The following is a 22,040-nucleotide window of genomic DNA, read 5'->3' as shown; positions in this document are numbered from 1 at the left end:
CTGTTATTTAAGAATCGGGCGTGACCCAATAGTTAGCATGTCTGGGCAATGGTTTCGATAGTTTACAGTTCACTATAAGAATGTCAATCAAATGTCATTATGAACTCAGAAAAGGAGGTAGCCTAAGAGTTGAAGGTGGGTGCTGTTGAACACCTGTCTTCCCTCTATGTGGAAGTAAGTATGAGGGCTTTTAATGCTAAAAATATGATTTTAATACCCTCGTTGTGCAGGATTAAGGTAGCCCATTGTAGAGCTTTGCTTTTAACAAAAAACAAATAACCAATCCTTCTAAGATGTCAAGGATGTCTATGCAGAAACAGTCCTTGTGTATCCGTGAAAAATTTGAAATAAACAGAATTACTACAATATTTTGGGTTTAGTTTTCTCAGTCGGAGTTTGTTTTCCAAGAAAGTTTATTATTACTTCGAAGAGGTTCTGTCTCGAGGGGACCTGTGAGTATTTTGTCTAAATGTTTCCGATTAATAAATATCTTTTGATTTAGGTAATTACGCATCGTTTCGTTTACTTAAGTTAAATGGAAAAAAAAAACTCATTATGAGCTACAACCATTTGGATCGAAACTCGATTATTAGTGTTTTGAGCCCTCAAGCTACTGTTGAGTCATCAAGCGCAAACGTTGGCTTAATTGTTGTTGCCGTGAGCTGTGTACCTGGTGGTATGGATCATATGTGATTTGAACCTGCTAAAATCTTGTCAAACAGGTTTCTACACTTTTGTTTATCCTTGATTTTGTAAGCACAATTGACTAAGGTGGCATACTTTTCATGAGTGTAGGTAGATGCTGCAGCACTGGTAGCGCTATATAAACGAGGTTTCAAGACAAATGTTTCATCCTTCTATTTCATATCATGTACTCACAGTAGAGGAGACGTTATCACCAGATCTTCTTTGTAGAAAAGTGACGATATAGGAGCGATTTTTGTATGTCTATCAGTTTCGTATTTTCTTTTGTTTATTTAAGTATGTCATTTATTGATTTTGAATAAATTACTCTTTTTTTTTTCGGTAAATTAACTCAATATTTAGAAAGCAGTTCTTGGAGTTACTTATAACAAATATGCAATATTTCCAACTCTGAAATTTGAAGCACGTGAAATTTCGTTAATACGTAGTTGAATATACATATCCTCAAAAAATTGGTGGTCCTTTTATTGATGTAATAATAACGAAAGAAAATAGGAAAATAGATTTAAATTTTCATGGCGTACATATTAAACAAAAATTTATTCTGCTGTACATTTAGGTTTTTTACTGGATATTTTATTGTGGTTTAGGGCAAAGTTGTTGTTTTTTCATTTTGAACTGTATCTAGCCATTATTTCCTTCTAAGTACCAGTTTGACAGAATATTATGATGTCTCAGCTTTCTGTGCTATTGTTTCTTGTAAGTGCTTCTCTAACACGTTAGCCATGTCAAGCTGAAAGTGCCAGTGGTCAACAAACCTCAGATCAAACAACAGATATCACAACTTCAGACTTCTGGAGGCACATCGACCTGAAGTCTTAAGAAATACCAGAAGAAATTAAACGAAAGGTCGCGGACGTTGATGTCAAAGAAATCAGTATCACAGTCGATGTAAGTTACTTTAATGGTATTAGTTTTTCTATATCCTCTTAGCGTGAGGCTACTAACTCATGCGGATTCACTTACATTTAAGATAATTGATATTATTATAAAACCTCTACTAAACACTTAGATAGAGCAGAATCTTAGTTTTCAGCGTATGCTGACAGCTATTTTGTTATTGTATTCTCAAGACACTGCTATAGGTATTAAAATGTAATTAAAATAAAGTACAGAACAACGTTTTGACCTGTTAACCACAATATGACTTAAGAAGGTCGAAACGTTGTTCAGTATTTTATTTTAATTAAAGTTTTAATACCCATACCAGCTATCTTGAGATACATTTTTACTTCATGTGGGTTGTTGTTAGTGATCAGTATCAAAACATAATCCTTACTTCAAATTAATTTCTTTAAAAATGGACAACAAAAGGCCTCGATATTCCTACATATTTGCTCTATTGATGACAAATTTAAGTAAAAAATGAAACTTATTTTATGAGGGAGTTGTGACAGTTTATAACGTATATGAACGTTCATATTATTTGCCAATATACGTACATAGTTTCAGCTATTAGCTTTACATGCCAGGTTATCTACTGTTAAAGTAATGATGTCAGAGTAGTGACAAGATGGCTATTGATCTTTACTTGAAATAGTACTTTTTTTTTGTTACACACAAGTTAACCAACTACATCATATACTTAACTGAAGCTGCGATAAGTTCCAAGTACTTTTACATGATTTAGCTCAAATTATGTTCCAAACAGGCATTCCGACACCACAACTTGTAATCATAACCAGTTTTTAACCACATTGTAATAAAATTTTAGATTTTTTTGCAATTTAAGCAGTTTAGAATAGCACCATCTTGATTCCTGTATACGCAATGATGCCAATAGGTTTGAAAATTATCAACTTACTGGCTGTAATGGTTTCTTAACAAGTATAGATATAGGATTTTACTAACGGAAACAAGTTTTTGTTCTTGTGTAAAAGTTTAACAAGTTGTTATCAGTCAGTGAAAATCAAGTTATTTATTCAGCATTACAGATTTATTTCCTTTAGACAAATTATTTAAACCGTAGTATTACCGATATACAGTATTTTGCAAAATTGTAAGGACAAAATCAAGGATTAGGTTTTAGGTTTCTGTCAAAGAACATTGGAAGGTAAATCACAGGTTAAACATCAAAATGTTATTAATCTTCATATTTAGTACAACGGAAACTCAGTGGAAGTGTTGAGTTCAGTAAACAGTTTGACAAAAACTCAGTGGAAGTGTTGAGTTCAGTAAACATAGTTTAACAGAAACTCAATGGAAGTGTTGAGTTCAGTAAGCATAACACAACAGAAACTCAATGGAAGTGTTGAGTTCAGTAAGCATAACACAACAGAAACTCAGTGGAAGTGTTGAATTCGGTAAAAATAGCACAACAGAAACTCAGTGGAAGTGTTGAGTTCAGTAAACATAGTTTAACAGAAACTCAGTGGAAATGTTGAGTTCAGTAAACATAATTTAACAGAAACTCAGTGGAATAGTTGAGTACAGTAAACATAGTTTAACAGAAACTCAGTGGAAGTGTTGAGTTCAGTAAACATAATACAACAGAAACTCACTGGAAGTGTTGAGTTCGGTAAACATAGTACAACAGAAACTCAGTGGAAGTGTTGAGTTCAGTAACACTTTAATGTATATCAGGACACTTTTCTGTCATTTGGTTCATGGCTGTTTATCTCGTGTAGTCTTCCTTCTGTCCTGAAAGCTGCATAAACAAAGATACTTAACATCAGTATAACTGAGTTTAGGTGTTCCTCTTCCTTTCCTATTTTCTAATTTACCTGTCTCAGTCTCATGATCTCGGGTGTACTTGACAGTTCTAGGAGAATATTTCAATTCTGAAGCAATTTGCTGGACAGACCAATCAGCACCACGTAAAGGTTTTGTAAGAACTCTCTGCTCTACTGACAATTCTTTAAGCTTTTTGGGCCATGAAAATAAAACTTAATATAATGTGTTAAACACTCTCTGTATGAAGGTTTATTTGTGAAGTGTTATTAAATTGATTTCAAACATACACTGGTATCATATGTTAGTTCCTTACAAGCTTCTTTCTATATAGTTAACACACTGCATTGGGCACCATGACAGTTATTTCAGACCTTAAATTTAATCAGTATGTTCATTCAAGCAAAACCCTGATGATATGTCCTTGGTACAAGTTTTCGGAAATTCTAAAGAATGACAAGTATTCTCATACTGGTTCATCGGTTGTCAACAGTAAAGTATTACCATGTTGTTTTAGGTATAAAATATTTGAGTTTTCTCACGTGGTAACATGGAAGAATTAGCCCCACAAAATGGAAAGAATGACAAAATATTTTCTTGTCCTAACACTTTTGTGTTTGTGTTTTCTTATAGCAAAGCCACATCGGACTATCTGTTGAGTCCATCGAGGGGAATCGAACCCCTGATTTTAGCATTGTAAATCCGTAGACTTACCACTGTAACAGCGGGGGGACAACACTCTTGTTCAGTACTGTAATTGAATACTTGTTAGATATGATTTTGGTTTGGTTTGTTGTAAATTTCGCGCAAAGCTATTCGAGGGCTATCTGCGCTAGCCATCCCTAATTTAGCAGTGCAAAAATAAAGGGAAGGCAGCTAGTCATCACCACCCACCGCCAACTCTTGGGCTACTCTTTTACCAACGAATAGTGTGATTGATCGTCACATTATAACGCCCCCACGGCTGAAAGGGCGAGCATGTTTGGTGTGACGGGGATTCGAACCCGCCACCATCACCTTACGAATCGAGTGTCTTACCCACCTGGTCATGGCGGGCCTGTTAGATACATATACCCTAATCAAAAGTGAGTGATATTGAGAAAAAAAGAAGACATAATGCGACTATTTTCACAAATGTATATTGAATTCTCTATTTGTTTCATATATAAAATATTTGAAGTCTTGCGTATTTTACAAATAGAATATTTGAGTTCGCTATGTGCAATATATATAAAACCAGTAATTTCATCCTGTTATAAAGTTCTTTATACTGAATGTTGTAATAATAATATAGATGTAGCAATATGATGTAATGTGTAGAACCTATGTGTATGGAGACACCTAAGCAGTCTGTAATGTTAATGTTAACTTAACACTGTTTCAAAACTGACTTTAAAATGATATTTTTTATAATGGAATTGTCAGAAGGCTTAAGGACTGTTTGATAATTTTGACTGAAGGTAAAGATAGTTTGTACTGTTTATTATTTTATATCATATTAAACAACATGATTGGTAATATTGCAACTTCCTAGGTAGGAAATACAAACAGATAGTCATTTACAAAACTGTCACAGTTTCAAACAGTTGTACATAATTTTTTTTCGACTTTCTCACGGAATCATGTTCATGTGATACTTAGCTACAGATAAGCCTTAAAATCGTGCATACAGAACTATCTAAGTGAAGAATAAATCGAACACGGATGGTAGGGAAAAGCAAGTAAACCAAAGTTTAATTTAAAACAATAAAATTGTTTATTCAACACTAACACAGTATTCTGTTACCTAGGGGCACCTGTCGTTCGACTCACGAACTAGTACTGATTGTGGGTTTGAATCTCACCATCAAACATGTTCGATCTTTTAGCTGTGGAAGCGTTTTAATGTGACGATTAATTTTATTTTTCTTGTTAGCGGTGGGTAATGTTAACTAAATTATTTCCTATGCATTTATCAGAAGCTTTTGTATTTCCTGTTTGAATAGGCTGTATTCCAAGAAATTATACTAGAAGGATTAACTCACGTTTACGGACAACAAAAAATTTTGTTAACTGCAAGAACAATTAGAGTAAAAATTTATAAATATACCTGAATACATTCATGATGTTAAGAAAACATAAATAAATAAAATACACACACTAAAGAATAAAAAGGTCACATGACTGGAGATTGCTTCACAACATGGTTTATGTATCTTAGTACCCTGGGTGTTGGTTTTTGGGCGGGGTTGTTTTGTTCAATTCAGATAGCTTCCTTCACTCTTTGTTTATCGTTATTTGGTTCTTTGTTTAAAATTACACTGTTTTTGTGGATGTACTGTGGATGTTTGAGTTACAATGATGAAAACATGGGAGAATTTTTCATTATTATGTTCAGTGAATCTGATTTATAATTTTCTGTCGATTTCTCTGATGTAAAATTCTGGATAGGTTTGGTCTGTTTTGGATTTCGCTCAAAGCTACACGAGCGTTATCTGCGCTAGCTGTCCCTAATTTTGCAGTGTTTGACTAGAGGGAAGGCAGCTAGTCATCACCAACCACTGCCAATTCTTGGGCTACTCTTTTACCAACGAATAGTGGGATTGACCGCAATATATAATGTCTTCACGGCTGAAAGGGCGAGCATGTTTGGCGTAACGGGTATTTGAAACCGCGACCCTCGAATAACGAATCGAGTGCCTTAACCATTTGGCCATGCCGGGTCGAAAAACGTTTGTTCCTTGTCATAAAATTTAAAGATATATTATATATGGTAGGATGCAATTTATTAATATTTCAGTCATAACACCTGCAAACTGTAACCATTCTCCTATTTCTACATTTAGTCAGTTTAATTAAAATTATATAGAGCCAAATAAATTTCATAAAGCTACAGAAGATTAAACGAACGTAGTGACAGTCACAGGGACTTTATTAGTTGTGCTTTATTTTTACAGACTACCTGAAGTTTATTCAGGCTTGAGAAAATTATTTAATAACTCATATTTTATATATAACTATACAATCTTCTTAAATTGTCCTCATTTGGATATTTCAAGAGATCTGTTATTGCGTTTTTACCATTCGTTCTTCTCATAGCACAATGATATTACACTGCAATTTTAATTTTTGCATACGATTTCAAATTATTTTGATTGTTCTTAAGCATAAAGATATACAAAGGGCTATCTATACAATGTCCATCACGGATATCAAAATCCGGCTTTTAGCCAGTAGACTTGCAGACTCACTGCTGTGTTCATCGAAGAACGAGGTTCTTTGAAAAGTACCTCTGATACTGCACCTTGTAAAAACTGTGAAAGTTCTTGTAACAGGTTTCAGAGATTTGATGTGGCAATCGTTTTGTTTTTTTATTTGGAAGTAAAGCAGGCCTATTAAGAATGGTTTGTTTTTACATTGTTAATAACAAGAACAGTCCACTGTGGAGGAGAAGTGCCATCTATAGACTTCTATCATTTCCAGACAACTCATCTTCATAGTCCTAACCTCTGCTCAAGTATTCTCTTCAGTTGGATTTCTACACGTTATTCGTCATTAGAAGAAAACTATACCTCATTTTAAGATTTATTGTATATCAACGATATTTTTATAAAGCCAAACATTGTTGATTATCATTTGCATTGAATACAAATCTTCCCTATATTTGTATCTCTTTGTGGTTTCTGAAGCGATATTCTATTGTCCTGATTCCAAACTTGTACAGTTTTACAATACATTTCTTTATTTTGTTACTAAAGATTGGTACTTTCTCTTGACAAAACGGATGGAGAGTCAGTGACATCCCTCAAATCAAAAGTGTATTTTGTAGTTTTAATTAAAAACCCACATTCGTCACAACAAAGCTATAGGAGTTTCAAAAACGTCTCCAGTTGTCGACAATAATATGAAATATGCTGAAAAAGTGAAAGATGTTGATTCCATGTTTTCTGCTCTTATGGAATTATTTACTACTAGAATGTCACATACATAAACATTTTTCTAAAGTTACGTTATTCTCATTGGAAATTACGTTTTATGTGTTTCCCACGTCCCAAACAAAAATCACCAATAAGCTGACTTACCAGTGTTTTTTCCAATTATTTTAGTGCAGCCTACTTGAATAGTCTGTCGTATTTATATTCTTTTCCATAATGTACCTAGGGCATTAACAATTATGTTTCAGTTGGTACTTCTAGGACTTAAACAAAACTATGTTTCAGTTGGTACTCCCAGAACATTAACAGCTATGCTTCAGTTAGTTCACCAGCAGAACTCATCCATCACACAATTTGTCGTTCCTTTACAAGGAAAATCGCTGAAAGGTTACAGCAGCAACAGGCCTAAGGAAGGTTTCTGTGAGAAGAGACACACAGAATGATTGAAATCAATCGAGACTTTAGTGTCACATAAAATGAAATGGAAACCTCGACTGTTCCACTGTACGAAGGTAGCCATCTTTATTATGTAGAAGATCTGTATGCAGTGTCTTCTAGTTTTTGTTAAGTGGAAAGAGGTCTATTAACCCACAAGGACCCTGCTACGGGACAGTGAGGCAGGTCCATGTTGGAGAAATTAGAATTCAATGAGTGAGTGCGTCATCAAATAACTGGCCTGCACTTCGGGGGGACCGATGGAAAGAGGTCCAAGCTGCAAAAGAGACAGAAGAAGACGTAGATTTATTAATACGTGTATTCTTGGAGGGCAGAAGGCTCTTCACATAATGAGAGAAAGTCTCTATAAAAGAATCACACAGATTTTCTGTACCTCCGCTGTACCAGTAGAGTGGAGTACAGAAGCATACATATGAGGTAGAAGAGGAAACAACAGTTCATGTGTTTCTGGATGAGAAATGTTGTTTATGGTCTTCAAAAAATACACCTCTTTTTCCTTTGCTAATTCAGGACAAGGACGAAAACATGGAGGGTGGGAACCATTACAGTTAGAGCAATGTGGATCCGATTGACACTCACAGCTGTTGTGGCCTTAGCCTCCAGAACGAGCACGTGTCAAAGAATTATAACAAGATTTCTTAGAATCTCTGAACCTCTAGCATTGGAAACATGTGACAGATAATTTGCTTTGATAGTGGCAGGCAGACATAGCAATTTAAACGGCAACATCAGAACGTTTGTAATCCAAATTGTTCCATTTTTACAAATGGAGACAGGCCGAACAGCTGAAATACCTTGGCTGGAGAAACGAGCGAGGATCTCCGATTCAGGGATGTTCAGTAAATCTTTCTTCATGATCACTCTTCTTGAGGAATTCAGATTAGCATGGGAGTAACCTTGAAAGGCATATTCCCAATGGACTTTGATTTCATGAGGAGTGTGCTATGCCATAGTTTTGTGAGTGTAAAACCCAAACACTAGCATCAGACATACTGCCCATAATACCCGTTGAGAACGTTTAACACCAGTACTCAGTTTACCTCTGCCCAACAGGATCACATGACTGACTTTAGGGAAAAGCGTCTCAAGTTCACCCAGCTACAGGACTTTCTGGCCAAAGTGGTGTGTTTTAGTGCCTCCGACGCCTCTCAACCAATAGAATCCTCTTCTTCCCTTCAAGGTCCTACAAGGTCCCCTCGTCATGTAAAGGAATCCACATCGAGAGGTAACCATTCGGACTTGTTTTAAAAACAAGAGTACCAAAACACACACAATATATTATAATGGTTTTATCTTAAACCTGAATAACCATCAACTTCTATATTTATTTATAACTTTACAACATGTCTGAATTATTAGGAAGAATTATATTATGTTCATATTCCAAATCCACCAAGCAGTAAGTGGATGTAGATTATGTTGTTCCATATGAAATATTTGAATTAAGTGGTTGTATAGCCTGTTGTTCCTGATGGAATGTTTCTGCTTGATGGATGTAGGTGTTGTTGCCCCAAATGAAATATTTCTGGTACATGGATGTAGATCCTGATACTATATGATGTTATAGCTTGTGCTCGGTAACATACGCTCATTGGCAAGTCAAAATAAATTATAGATCTTTACATTTTGTACTTTTTTATGACACAGCGGTACCTCTGCGGACTCACAACGTCACAAACCTTTGGTTTTCACTTCAAACAAATAAACTCTTTAATAAAATAATTTGAAATATAACATTCATTTATCTTTATGGTGTGAATTGAAAATTGAATTAAACCTGAACGTCTAAGTGAGTATTGTATTTTGTGTATGAATATATTATGTTGACTCATCATTCATTACTGGGTGGAAAGGTATCTCACATTTCGTGAGATATTAATTTCTTTTGTTACTTGGAAGTTACAACTTTACTTGTCAATTTCTATAGACCTGTTGTTACATAGAAACTACTTGTCAATGTGTATAAATTAATATATTATTCACACAGTTATTTTTATTTCGGGTTCAAGTTGAACCTGAAAATGTTTTTAGAAGTAACATTTTACCTCAAGTTTCACATTTGTTAGAACCACTAAAATATTGTTAGAAATTATAAACCACCGTATAGAATATATACATAGTGTGTAATTTATATATAATATTTATATTTAAAAGGAAACAGTAGTTCTTAATCATATTAATTTGACGTTTTGGTTCGATTTTCTGAAAAAGAAAAAACGAAACGTGTTTGTGGTTAATATTCCGTTATTGTTTTATTTTTTGTAATCATGTTTTTTTCATAACTGTAACCAGAATGTCAAAGTTTTCTACCGTGAAGCTTTACTTAAGGACACTTCCAATTTCCACATATCCATCCTTCTACTGCACGGAGCAGCGTTTTCTTCCAAAACCTGGCTGGACCTGGGCACAATACAAGTGCAGGCTGCAATGGGCTACCAGACTGTGGCAATGGATGTATGTGGTGGGCGTTCTGTTCATTACTAACTTAACATTACAACATTTAGAGGTAGGTGTCAGTTCATTACTAACTTAACATTACAACATTTAGAGGTAAACTTCAGTTCATTACTAACCTCGCATTACAACATTTAGAGGTAGGCGTCATTTCATTACTAACTTAACATTACAACATTTAGAGGTAGGCGTCAGTTCATTACTAACTTAACATTACAACATTTAGAGGTAGGCGTCAGTTCATTACTCACGTTGTTCCCCCCTCCCCAATGACACAGCGGTACATCTGCAGACTTATAAAGATAGAATCCGGGTTTCGATACTCGTGGCAGAACAGAGCACAGATAGTCCATTGTGTTGCTTTGTGCTTAACTTCAAAACAAACAATACTAACTTAACATTACAATATTTTAATATTGACTCCAGTTCATTGTTAATTTAACATTACAATATTTTGATATAGACTCCAGTTCATTGCTAACTTAACATTACAATATTTTGATATAGACTCCAGTTCATTGTTAACTTAACATTACAATATTTTGATATAGACTCCAGTTCATTGCTAACTTAACATTACAATATTTTGATATAGACTCCAGTTCATTGCTAACTTAACATTACAATATTTTGATATAGACTCCAGTTCATTGCTAACTTAACATTACAATATTTTGATATAGACTCCAGTTCATTGCTAATTTAACATTACAATATTTGGATGTAGGTGTCAGTTCATCACTGAATGAAGAGATAGGTAGTCAAGACCTTTATCATAAATTAAATTCTTTGTTTTTTTTAACTTTCACACAAAGCTGTACGAGGGCTATCTCCGTTAGCCGTCCCTAATTTAGCAGTGTAAGACTAGAAATGTAGATAGTTAACATACCCACCACCAACTCTTGGTTTACTCCTTTACCAATAAATATTGGATTTACGGCTGAATGGGCGAGCATGTTAGGTGTGACGGGGATTTAAACTCGCGACCCTCAGATGCGAGTCAACATCTCAACCACCTGGCCATTTTGGACCCTCACCAGTTGTGAATAGAGTTTCAAACACAGTTGTGTATCTCTTGTGTAGTGAAATAGGCTATCATGTTAAGTATGTAATTAATTAGCATGTTTTATTCTTGGGAATTGAACGTTTTTAAACGATCATGTTTAATTATCTATCAATTGTGTAAATCTACAATTGTATTTCTTATTTTCGACATAAATGTGTTATGCAAACGTTTAATCCTGGTGACCTTTAACCTGCAGTCTACGCGGCGCGATCTTTGTTTGTATATATATTGTTTACTGTACATTTATGTTTGAATATTTTTGTAACAGGTTTCGGCAACAGCGAGAGGGCACGCATCTCAACCGAGGCGAGTTCATTAACGACGTAGTTAAAGCCTTGAACTTGATACGTCATGTGGCGGTCAGTCCTAGTATGAGTGGAGATTTTGCTCTTCCGTACCTAGTAAAACATTCAACGGACATGGGTGGATATGTTGCAGTTGCACCCGGGGCTACAAGCATTCTTGAAAGACAACGTTGTGGTAATGGTCAGTCAAAAGAAATGTCCCTTGACAGTGTATGTGAAAGCCTAAAGGATTACTTTTCACTTGCGCCTCATGACTTAAGTTGTCTTAAGGGAAGCAATTTAAATGTCAACATCAAACGAAACATATAACTGATAAAGTGTGTGGGGCAGAAACCTTTTCAAACGTAAGATACCTGATAAGCACATTTCACTTCATTTAAAAAACATTTTATCAACGTACTTTTGATTTTGAAATTTTCAATAAAATACAGTTACCTAAATTAACCCACAATTACTGAACTTACACTCGCGATTAAGATATAACTGAATATGTTTACTTGTTTATATGCATTTCATCATTAATCGAGACGTTTGTTCAGTTGAGTTAAGTACACGAAGTAAACTTTACTATTTATTCTCCTAAAATAATTATAAACCTAAATGAATACCCCTACAAGTCATTTTATTTTGCTAAAGTAGTCAAGTTCAAGTTATGGTTATGTGACGATTGTAAAGGAAATGTTGTACCAGTTATACACTAGTAAACTGTATTTCAGGTATTTCACGACTATTTAAAAACACATAAACAATCACAAGAGATACATAAATCAAGATTAGATTTTCGATATTTTAAATAAGTCGAGAAATTTTGGGTAAATTTCTAATTAGTTTTCTGCGAGGTGCACATTCAACTTTCTTAACATTTTAAAATGAAAACGTTATTTCTTATTCTACGTTGGAATTGATCAAATTTCATGTTTGACTTTTATCTGTTGGGTTAAAGATTAAGTTATATTAAGAAACAAAGAGCACCAGTTTCAACAATACATTCAATCCTTCAAAATGAGGTTTATACGTTTGATATTCAGTCATATAATATATTTTTACTAAATACACAGTATGGGTCACGTGGTATTTTACAGAGAATTTAAATTGTGTTGGTAAAGTTCATTGGAAATTTTATCAGTAAAATTATTAAGAAAGACAAATAATTTATTTATTTATTGAATTTATTTTATTACTTAAAACATATTTGAAAAGGCTGAATATTTCAGTTTTTGTCAGTTGTGATAAAGTAAAGCTATTCTCCTGTGTATTTTAATATTTTTTGTAAATTATTGTGTACAAAGCTGCACAATGAGCTATTCATTGCTGGTATCAAAACCTGAATTTTATCTTTTTAAGTTCTGAGACTTCCAGCTAAGCCATGAGAGGAGGGTATCTTATTATTTAATATATTTTATAGCGAGTACTAAATAAAAACAATAAACTTTTAGATCTGTCATAAAAAGGTTATTATTTCTTCTTTATGTAAACCATGTCTATTTGAAAGTAGAATGTGGCATCTAATAAATATGTGAAAGAAGATACGAAAATCAAGATTATCTCCCCCTCTCTCTACACACACGTCTAGTGTTTATTGTTAGTCTTCTGGAAATCAAGATTATCTCCCCCTCTCTCTACACACACGTCTAGTGTTTATTGTTAGTCCTCTGGAAATCAAGATTATCTCCCCCTCTCTCTACACACACGTCTAGTGTTTATAGTTAGTCTGCTAGAAAATTACCAACAGTTTTTATCATATTTTAGACTCCTACGTTGGTGGTGTTTGGAGAGTATGATCGTGGGAAAAATTCCGCTCTGTTATGCTTGTTACCCAGAAGTCAAGGAGTTGAGATCCCCAGAGGAAACCATCCGGCTTATCTAACTAGCCCTAGGCTTTGGCATAAACTTCTTTACAATTTCCTTCCTTATGCTAACCAGCTGGCAGCTGAGACTCAATGAAAAAAAGCCATCAGAAGCCAAAAAAACATTATACGTATTTGAAATATATCTCACGATTTCTCAATTCTTGGCTGTGGATTGTAACAAAGAAAAAAAAGAGGATATTAAGAAATATATTGCAATTCATGTTTTAAAGTAGTTTTATGTAAAGAACGTTTTTTTTTTTCTTTTTTGCACTTGACTTGCAGATTACATATTAATGATGTAGAGAAAAAATGTGCTAAAAACCTATCCATGAAGTGATAATAATAAATTTTATAAATATGCAGAAACTGCCCTGTTATACTACTTATGGGACATACAACATGGAAATAATGTGCAGGTGATTTACAGTGATGAGTAAAAAAGAATGAATAGTTGCATTTAAATGTCCAGCTTGTCACTCTTACAATGAACACAAACAAGAAGTAGATACGTTCTATAATGTACTAATTTTATATTTGTTTTAAACCTATTAGTACATTATGTTTTTACAATAACATAAGTCCATTAATGTATATTTGTTAATTGTTACTTCAAACTGTTATACCACATAAATCAGCTAAATTCTCAGGTTGCTGCTTGAACTTTCCAGTTCCATATTAGTCTATACAGTCTCTTAAAATGTTTGTATCTGGACATCTAGCTGGTCGAGACATGATTGAGAGTGATTTTCCTCCCATTTCTTATTCCCTCACATTTTCTGCATGTCTGGGATCTCAGTTTGTCTGGATTATGAAACTGTTCAACAGGTCTTGTCTTTGAAAGCTGACACGATGAACAAGATTATGTTGTACTTGTTATCTGACAGGATACTATCTAACATCATTGGCTGAGATGTGTAGTACTTACATCACTGAACATGTTATATATTGATACCACTTCCCTATTTACGACTAAAGAAGCTGTCACGAACTGTTGTCAAATGTTTTGAATTTGGGTGCATTTGTAAGGACAATCTTCTCAAGCCGTCTAGCGTTTTCGTTTGGTTATTTCATCTAAGCAGTGGGTTTGGGACAACAAAACATCGACTGAGGCCATATCATGCTAGCTATGTTCGTATCGTACTGTTCTAGAGGTGACACTCACACTTATATCAGTGTCATTAGAAAAAAATATCTAATATTTTAATTTTATTCACTCTTTACATAATTATTACCTGTACAGCTCAAATAGCGTAGTAAGCAACTTATTTAGAGTTAATTATTAGTCACATATAGCTTAAAAGGGTCCTGATAGTAGAATGATAACTGGGTCACTGCAACACACCACTTAAAACTTTAATTCGTTTTACCAATATTTTAAGCGTTACAAAGTGTGACCCGATTTTAATGAAAGTAATTCACTTGTCTAAACATACATATGGCGTATTATGAAAAATCTGTACGCGACGACGAAAATTGGTATCATTGTTGGATTCAGCGTACAAGAATTTCTGTAAAACGTGAATATTTCAAGACAATAAAATCATCGCAGGGCTGCGTAATTCGTGAATGTTTTAAACAAATATACTTACATAAAGTGACAATAAGTATCGATTAGTGATTAGAATTTTACTTTTTCTTTAGATCATTGCTAGCTTCTCTGTGTTCTTCATCCTGCTATCATCCATCACATAGATTTTAGGTACGATACCTTCTTTAAAGGAACAATATGATGAAGATGTCAATGAAGAAATTCCGCTACACAAAGAAAACAGAAAACTGGGTATGATTGAAATCACATGTGTTGTTTGGTTTAGTGTAGAACATATCTTAAGATTATTTTCTGCACCAAACAAAGGGAAGTTTTAAAAGTATACTAAACACCATTGACCTCCTAGTTATTACCCCTTTCATCGTGTCTTCAATTCTTGTAGCTACAAGTATTGTCCCTAAAGATTTTGAAAGCATTCACGAAATTATCCTAATCTTCCGTGTGGCAAGGGTTATGAGAATTTTAAAACTGGCTCGACATTCGAGAGGCTTGCAAAGTTTGGGATATACAATGAAGAAAAGTATCCAAGAGTTCGGGTTGCTCATCTTATCCCTTGTAATTTTCATCGTGTGTTTTTCTAGTCTCGCTTATTTTGCAGAGAAAGACGAACCTGAAACACTTTACACCAGCATTCCCTCTGCCTTTTGGTGGGCTTGTGTTACCATGACGACTGTTGGTTTTGGAGACATGGTTCCCGTTACTTTACCTGGCAAAGTGATTGGGAGTGTCTGCTGTATTGCTGGTGTAGTGGTTGTTGGGATGCCTGTACCAATCATTGTCAACAACTATACAGAGTTTTACAAGAAACAGAAGATAGTCCAAAGAGCCCTAATGAGAAAAAAAATAATCGAAGAGGCCGAAAGAGCAAACACGTTACCGGCACCGTCTTCATGTTCTTCGCTCTCGTTTTCGTCATCAGGAAATCTTTTCCGCAAGATAAAATCCAAATTCACCAGCAAGGTGAGCTCTTTGTTTTGTTTTTCGTCATTTCACTCTTATCGTATAGTTGAGGTTTTGAAGGCGTAGACATTGCAGTAAATGTATATCAGCACATGCAGTGGAAAATCTTCTAGAAATAAATATAATAAGCCTAAACTAAAATATGTATGGGAGGATTTTAACAAATAATATTACCAAAACACATAAAGCACTCAGTAACTAATCAATTCCAGATCAGAATGACATTTACGTTTTTAATAATGGTTTTGTCGTCCATGCATAAAATAACTTACATTTTTTTCAGTAGATTTGGCCAAATAAGATTCAAACGCATCTATAAAGGTATATAAAAACCTGATGTTTTATTCCAAACATTTTATGACTCTCAACAGAGAAATCAATACTTTTTGATATTACGACTATAAAAGCTCAGATAAACTTGAAACTGATTTATACCATTTTATATTTCCACAGAAATGCTAGATATGCAGTTCAAACCATCAAATAAACATGAACCTCTTATATGTTACCTAAACTGTCGATAGAAACTAACACATACACTAAAGGCCGTGTTTGTTGTCAAGCGCAAAGTTACAAATTGGGCTATTTTAACCTTCAAATTTTCCGCTCAGTGACTGAAGAGCCAGCAATGGAACTGTATGAAATGGATATCTGGGGACAGAGCTCGATTTTGAATAATGTATTTATTCTTCAATCTGTACTTTGTCCACCATACGCTATTAAACCCCAGAATATGGCTTTATAAATCCAGGAACTTACTTCTGACGACACCATGGTTCCTTTCTTCAGATACTTTATATATTATCGCTTAATTTTCAATCTTGAATATGCAGAGGTTGTAGAAAGCAAAGAGAAGAACAAAGAAGACAACATATGGAACAGGTACTCAGCTGTGAGAATTTGCTACTTTAAAATTTGTTGCATAAATTGTTGCACCAATTCTCTAATTATTAATGGAGTGTGTTAGAGTATAGATTACCAAACCATATGATTTGATCCTACTGTTTAACTCTCTAATTATCAATGGGTATGTTAGAGTATAAATTACAATACCATACGATTTGATACTGCTGTTTAACTCTCTAATTATCAATGGAATATGTTAGAGTATAGATTACCATACCATAATATTTTATCCCAATGATTAAGATAAGATTGAGAGAAAAAAGACATTTAAGTATTCCAAAAGAAAGTTTTGCCACAATACCAGTGTTATCTTACCAAAAGCTCACCATCACTAGAAAAAATAGTGTAATAGGAGAGAAAGGCAAATCTTTTTTTCTTTATAAGGAAGTCATGAAATAACTGCGTAAAAGATGCTACACTTTTGATAAAGCGTTTTGATAAATTTCCATGTAGTGTACCATCTTCGTTACTATCTTTATAGACACAAGTTTTACTATCTGGTTTATCTTACGGCATTGAGATCTTTAACAGAATAACAACCATAAAGAGTTCAGGAATTTGACCATCCTACTAAAAGAGATTTATAGTGAAGGGATTCTAACGTTTTGTCAACATGACGAGGGGCGTGATTATCATTTTGATGTGAGACCTTCTCATCACATGGAACATTACACCGTATTCTCATGCTGTTCTACCGTTTGTCAATATGTAATTGTGGATTATCGTTACAAATGTCCCGTATTACTCTCCACAGTTCATTTAAGCCTTTTATTTAACTTTCTCAGTTTCTATATAAGCCTATCAGCGTAACACATGTTAAATGTGAAATCCAAACCATTGTTGTGAATATGCCATTGATCCATTTTTCTCTATCCCAGCAAACAAAATGTCTTTCATCCTTACTAGATAATTCGATATAGCATGCACCTGATAAAAGTACACGTTTCTAACTTTGGTCATCTCGTTGTGTGTGTTTCAATGTTCACTTAAAACTTTTCATCCTGTCACCTGTTGTCAGTGGTAGTTTTGTAGTGGCTATACACCCATTTGGATTACTTCGTACTAAATGTGTATCTTACTGTTGTCAATATTACCTTCATCCTTGTATTTCAGTGTGTATTAAACTGTCAACAATTCCACGAAAAGCTTGCTGTTTCTCTGTGCCAACCACATTGTAATTATCCTGTTAAAGACAGCCCTTCAGTTTCTGTTAAAGTTTGATCTCTACTGTCTACTAGTTCGTTATCTTTCCTTCTATTTTATAACACACTACAATTGTAATCTGCTTTTTCTGTGAGATTATACAGGGTGTTCGGAAAGTCACTGTGCAGTTTTGAAAGCAGCGATAACAGCATTCATTCAGTCTATTTCAAGCCAGCAACTGATAGCAGTGTTTAGAAACAAAATATGAAGAATCCAAGCCTGTATTGATGCCAACGGGTGTCACATTCAACATTTTTTGTAATTCTCATTCATATTTACCTCCTGTATTTTATACTGAAACATGTCTGTTAATAAATATATAAGTGCACAGTGACTTTCCGAACACCCTGTATTTCTAACAAATATTGTGCTGTGTGTTATCGTTGTTTCTGTTTTGTCTCAGATATTTCTATAAATCTCTAAATTTTATTTTAATTTTTAACTCCAGAGTGAGCACAGCATGGCCAGGTGGTTAATGCACTCGACTCGTTATCTGAAGATCGTGGGTTCGAATCCCCATCACACCTAACATGCTCGCCCTTTCAGTCGTGTGGACGTTATAATGTGACGGTCAATCCCAGTATTCGTTGGTAAAAGAGTAGTCGAAGAGTTGGCGGTGGGTGGTGATGACTAGCTGCCTTTTCTCCACTCTTACACTGCTAAATTAGGGATGGCTAGCGCAGATAGCCCTGTTGTTGCTTTGCGCGAAATTCGAAACAAACCAAAGCTACCCCGTGACTTGACAACGAACACATTTTTGGCTATTTCTGTTTTCATATTTCATTATTATTACGTATATTATATATAGATAGTATATAAATATATTTAATACTTCCCATTTTGTGACGTTTATGAATTATAATAAAGGTTCTGGTAAAACGAAACAACGGTGTTATCGTTTAGACGAAATCTGTGAAAAACAAAACAGTTTTGGTAGTGTCGTACAGTGTTTTATAATTACATATTTGTTCATCTTCTTAGTAACCAGAAACTTCCATCAAATGAAGTTATAATCATGAAGGTGGATCCTACATTCTCGTCGACTTTCAAACTTCTTGTTGTTTTTTTTTACTTTAGATATGTGACAATTTGTCAAATGTATGTTGTAGCTATATTGAAACCAATGTTACAATTATAGACACATCAAGTGACAAGGAATGATTAAATTCTCTATAGAAATCAGATAAAAAGAATATTATTGTTTTAAAATTATGGACACGTCAAGTAACAAGAAAAGATTAAATTCCCTGAAGAAATCAGATAAAAAGAATATTATTGTTTTAAAATTATGGACACGTCAAGTAACAAGGAAAGATTAAATTCCCTGAAGAAATCAGATAAAAAGAATATTATTGTTTTAAAATTACTCTTATACTTTTATGTAGAAATTTGAATATTTTAAAATGCAAAGAATTATTTATTCTTAAAATTGTGTAATGTACATACAATTAAAAAAATCAAATTTTGATGTTTTTGTGAATATTTCACTTTTTAACCACGTTAAATCCAAGTTAAACAGTGCTACAAGTTATATATCTCGTCTTTCAAACATTGGAACGTATTATGTACACTTACAAACGAAATGACCGACAAGAGCCAGCTGAACTGTAGCGTGACCAAACGTTTTGTCTTTACTCCACTTACGAGTTAAAAGTCACCAAAAATGAATAACCCAACATCTTGTCCAGTAGCCGTAATAGACAACTTACAGAGATAGTTTGAGTTCAGTCGTAGTTAAGTCAGAAAGAACAATTAATTTCAGTATTTATTTTGTTGACCCAAACTCCGGAAGAACCTGGTACTTACCAGAATTATACCAAAAGCGCTCTCTGAAAGTACTATAAATCGCCTGTAAGTTAGTCACTTTTTGGCCACTAGGTTATAAGAGAGAACTTTTTAGCTACTACTTTACAAGACAAAACAATTTTTGGATACTAGGTTACAAGACAGAATACTTCTTAGCCATTAGGATACAAGACAGAACACTTTTGGGCCACTAGGTTACAAGATAGAAAATAGAATGGATATATACTTCCGAGTCTCATACCAGAAAACTTTTAAAGTGGTGGCAGTGGTAAAAGAGAACCTGGTATTCTTTTTTTATAATTTAATACATGATTTACCATGCACGGCCTACAGAACGTTGTGAGGTTGGTAAAAGAAAGTGTCTACGATGTACTTTTTTACAGTCAGTATTCTTTAGGATGACATATACAGTTGTTAACAATAGCAGGATGAAGTTAGAAAGAAGAGGTAAATTATTGGATTTTGTGCAAAGCTACTTGACAGTTATCTGTACTAAATGCCTCTAACTAAGAAATGATAGACTAGAGGAAAGACACTTAGTCAACTTACCGCCAACTCTTAGGCTTCTCTTTTATCAATGAATACTGGAATTAAAAGGCTGAAAGGGCGAAATGTTTGGCCATAGGGTTCGAACCCCCGACCTGCATATTGTGAGTGGAGACTCCTAATCATAACACCATGGCATGCATAGAATAGTAAGGAAGGATACTTTGCCTCCTCCAAGTTTCATTAAACCATAGGAACAGTTGGCTTTAGCTGCATTCAACCTCTCTTAGATTGGTGAGAACATTATCACTCTCATAGATTGGATCACAGGTTATCATCAATTTAATGGATGGAACAAGTCAAACTGAACAAATCAACATCCAAACAGTTTGGCCTGAGACATGTAATTATGCCATATCTCCAGAGGAAGAAGTCTCATCTGAAATAACTTTATCAGCAAAGGGAATTTCAGGAGTTTACAAAATACTGAGATAAGGCAAAAACACACAGAATGTTGTACAGATATTGATGTCTAAACCCAAACAAAATAGTGAAATGCACAGCTGATGACTAACTCGCTTTCATTAATAGTTTTTATTTCCGTAGCAAACACAGATTAAAGCTACGTAATATAAAGTATTCTAATAACCATATTAATGGTAGAATATTTGAAGTGGGTTTTTAAAAACCTGAAGAAAACAGACAGAGAATAATGGTGCTGGTTGGTGTGCATCAGTTTATCTAACACCCTGGTCCTGTGGCTTCGAAAGATGTTTCTCAGTTTTATACCTAAAAAACGAGCTTTGATGTTTCAATAACAACAATGTCTATTGATGACAGTTTTTCAACTCATTTCGGGAGTTCCCCTAAGTCCTATTGGATAAATAATGATATCATTTTACCCAATAAGGATTGAAGTTTTGTCCAACAAAGAAGAATAATCTGAAACTGTGAAACAGATCGTAAACAAGATAAGACAGTATTCATAAAAATGATATATAATTTGGTGCCGACTGACTCACCCACCATAGAGTCTTACAAGCTGACATGCTACACTGTCGTATTTAAAAAATGCAGCAACTTTGGGATATAACGATCTCTACACACAAACAAATTCTAGACATAACGTCCTCAACATCCATTAAAGACATTTGACATTGACAGTCAGTAGACCAACCAACCGATTTTTAGGAAGTCACTTCATAACTTTCCGTCTGAACGAATTAAAGTTTTAAGTGGTGTGTTGCAGTGACCCAGTTATCATTCTACGATCAGGACCCTTTTAAGCTATATGTGACTAATAATTAACTCTAAATGATTTGCTTACTACGCTATATGAGCTCTACTGGTAATGATAATGTAAAGAGTGAATAAAATTAAAATATTAAATATTTTTTTCTAATGACACTGATATAAGTGTGAGTGTTACCTCTAGAACAGTACAATACGTACATAGCTAGCATGATATCGCCTCAGTCGATGTTTTGTTGTCCCAAACCCACTGCTTAGATGGAATAACCAAACGAAAACGCCAGACGGCTTGAGAAGATTGTCCTTACAAATGCACCCAAATTCAAATCATTTGACAATAGTTCGTGACAGCTTCTTTAGTCGTAAATAGGGAAGTGGTATCAATATATAACATGTTCAGTGATGTAAGTACTACACATCTCAGCCAATGATGTTAGATAGTATCCTGTCAGATAACAA

The 22,040-nt window shown here is 34.3% G+C and overlaps 1 protein-coding gene across 3 annotated transcripts in view; it reads left to right on the top strand.

Annotated features, from left to right (window-relative positions):
* The first annotated feature begins 680 nt into the window (after positions 1–680).
* Positions 681–22,040, top strand: part of LOC143239795 (protein ABHD14A-like) — a 93,367-nt gene continuing 72,007 nt past the window's right edge. Inside the window, exons 1-5 of one of the 3 annotated variants that reach the window (XM_076481309.1) lie at positions 683–942; positions 1,366–1,596; positions 10,038–10,199; positions 11,534–11,751; positions 13,320–13,824. In XM_076481309.1, coding sequence (XP_076337424.1) covers positions 1,568–1,596; positions 10,038–10,199; positions 11,534–11,751; positions 13,320–13,351 — 441 coding nt within the window. In that variant the 5' untranslated portion in view covers positions 683–942; positions 1,366–1,567 and the 3' untranslated portion in view covers positions 13,352–13,824. The other 2 variants (XM_076481308.1, XR_013021367.1) reach the window with 2 other exon arrangements.

This window comes from Tachypleus tridentatus, chromosome 13, assembly GCF_004210375.1.
Source record: "Tachypleus tridentatus isolate NWPU-2018 chromosome 13, ASM421037v1, whole genome shotgun sequence".
In the NCBI taxonomy this organism is placed as follows: domain Eukaryota; kingdom Metazoa; phylum Arthropoda; class Merostomata; order Xiphosura; family Limulidae; genus Tachypleus; species Tachypleus tridentatus.
The sequence above is the reverse complement of the archived record's forward strand: the minus strand, read 5'-3'. Positions and strand labels throughout refer to the sequence as shown.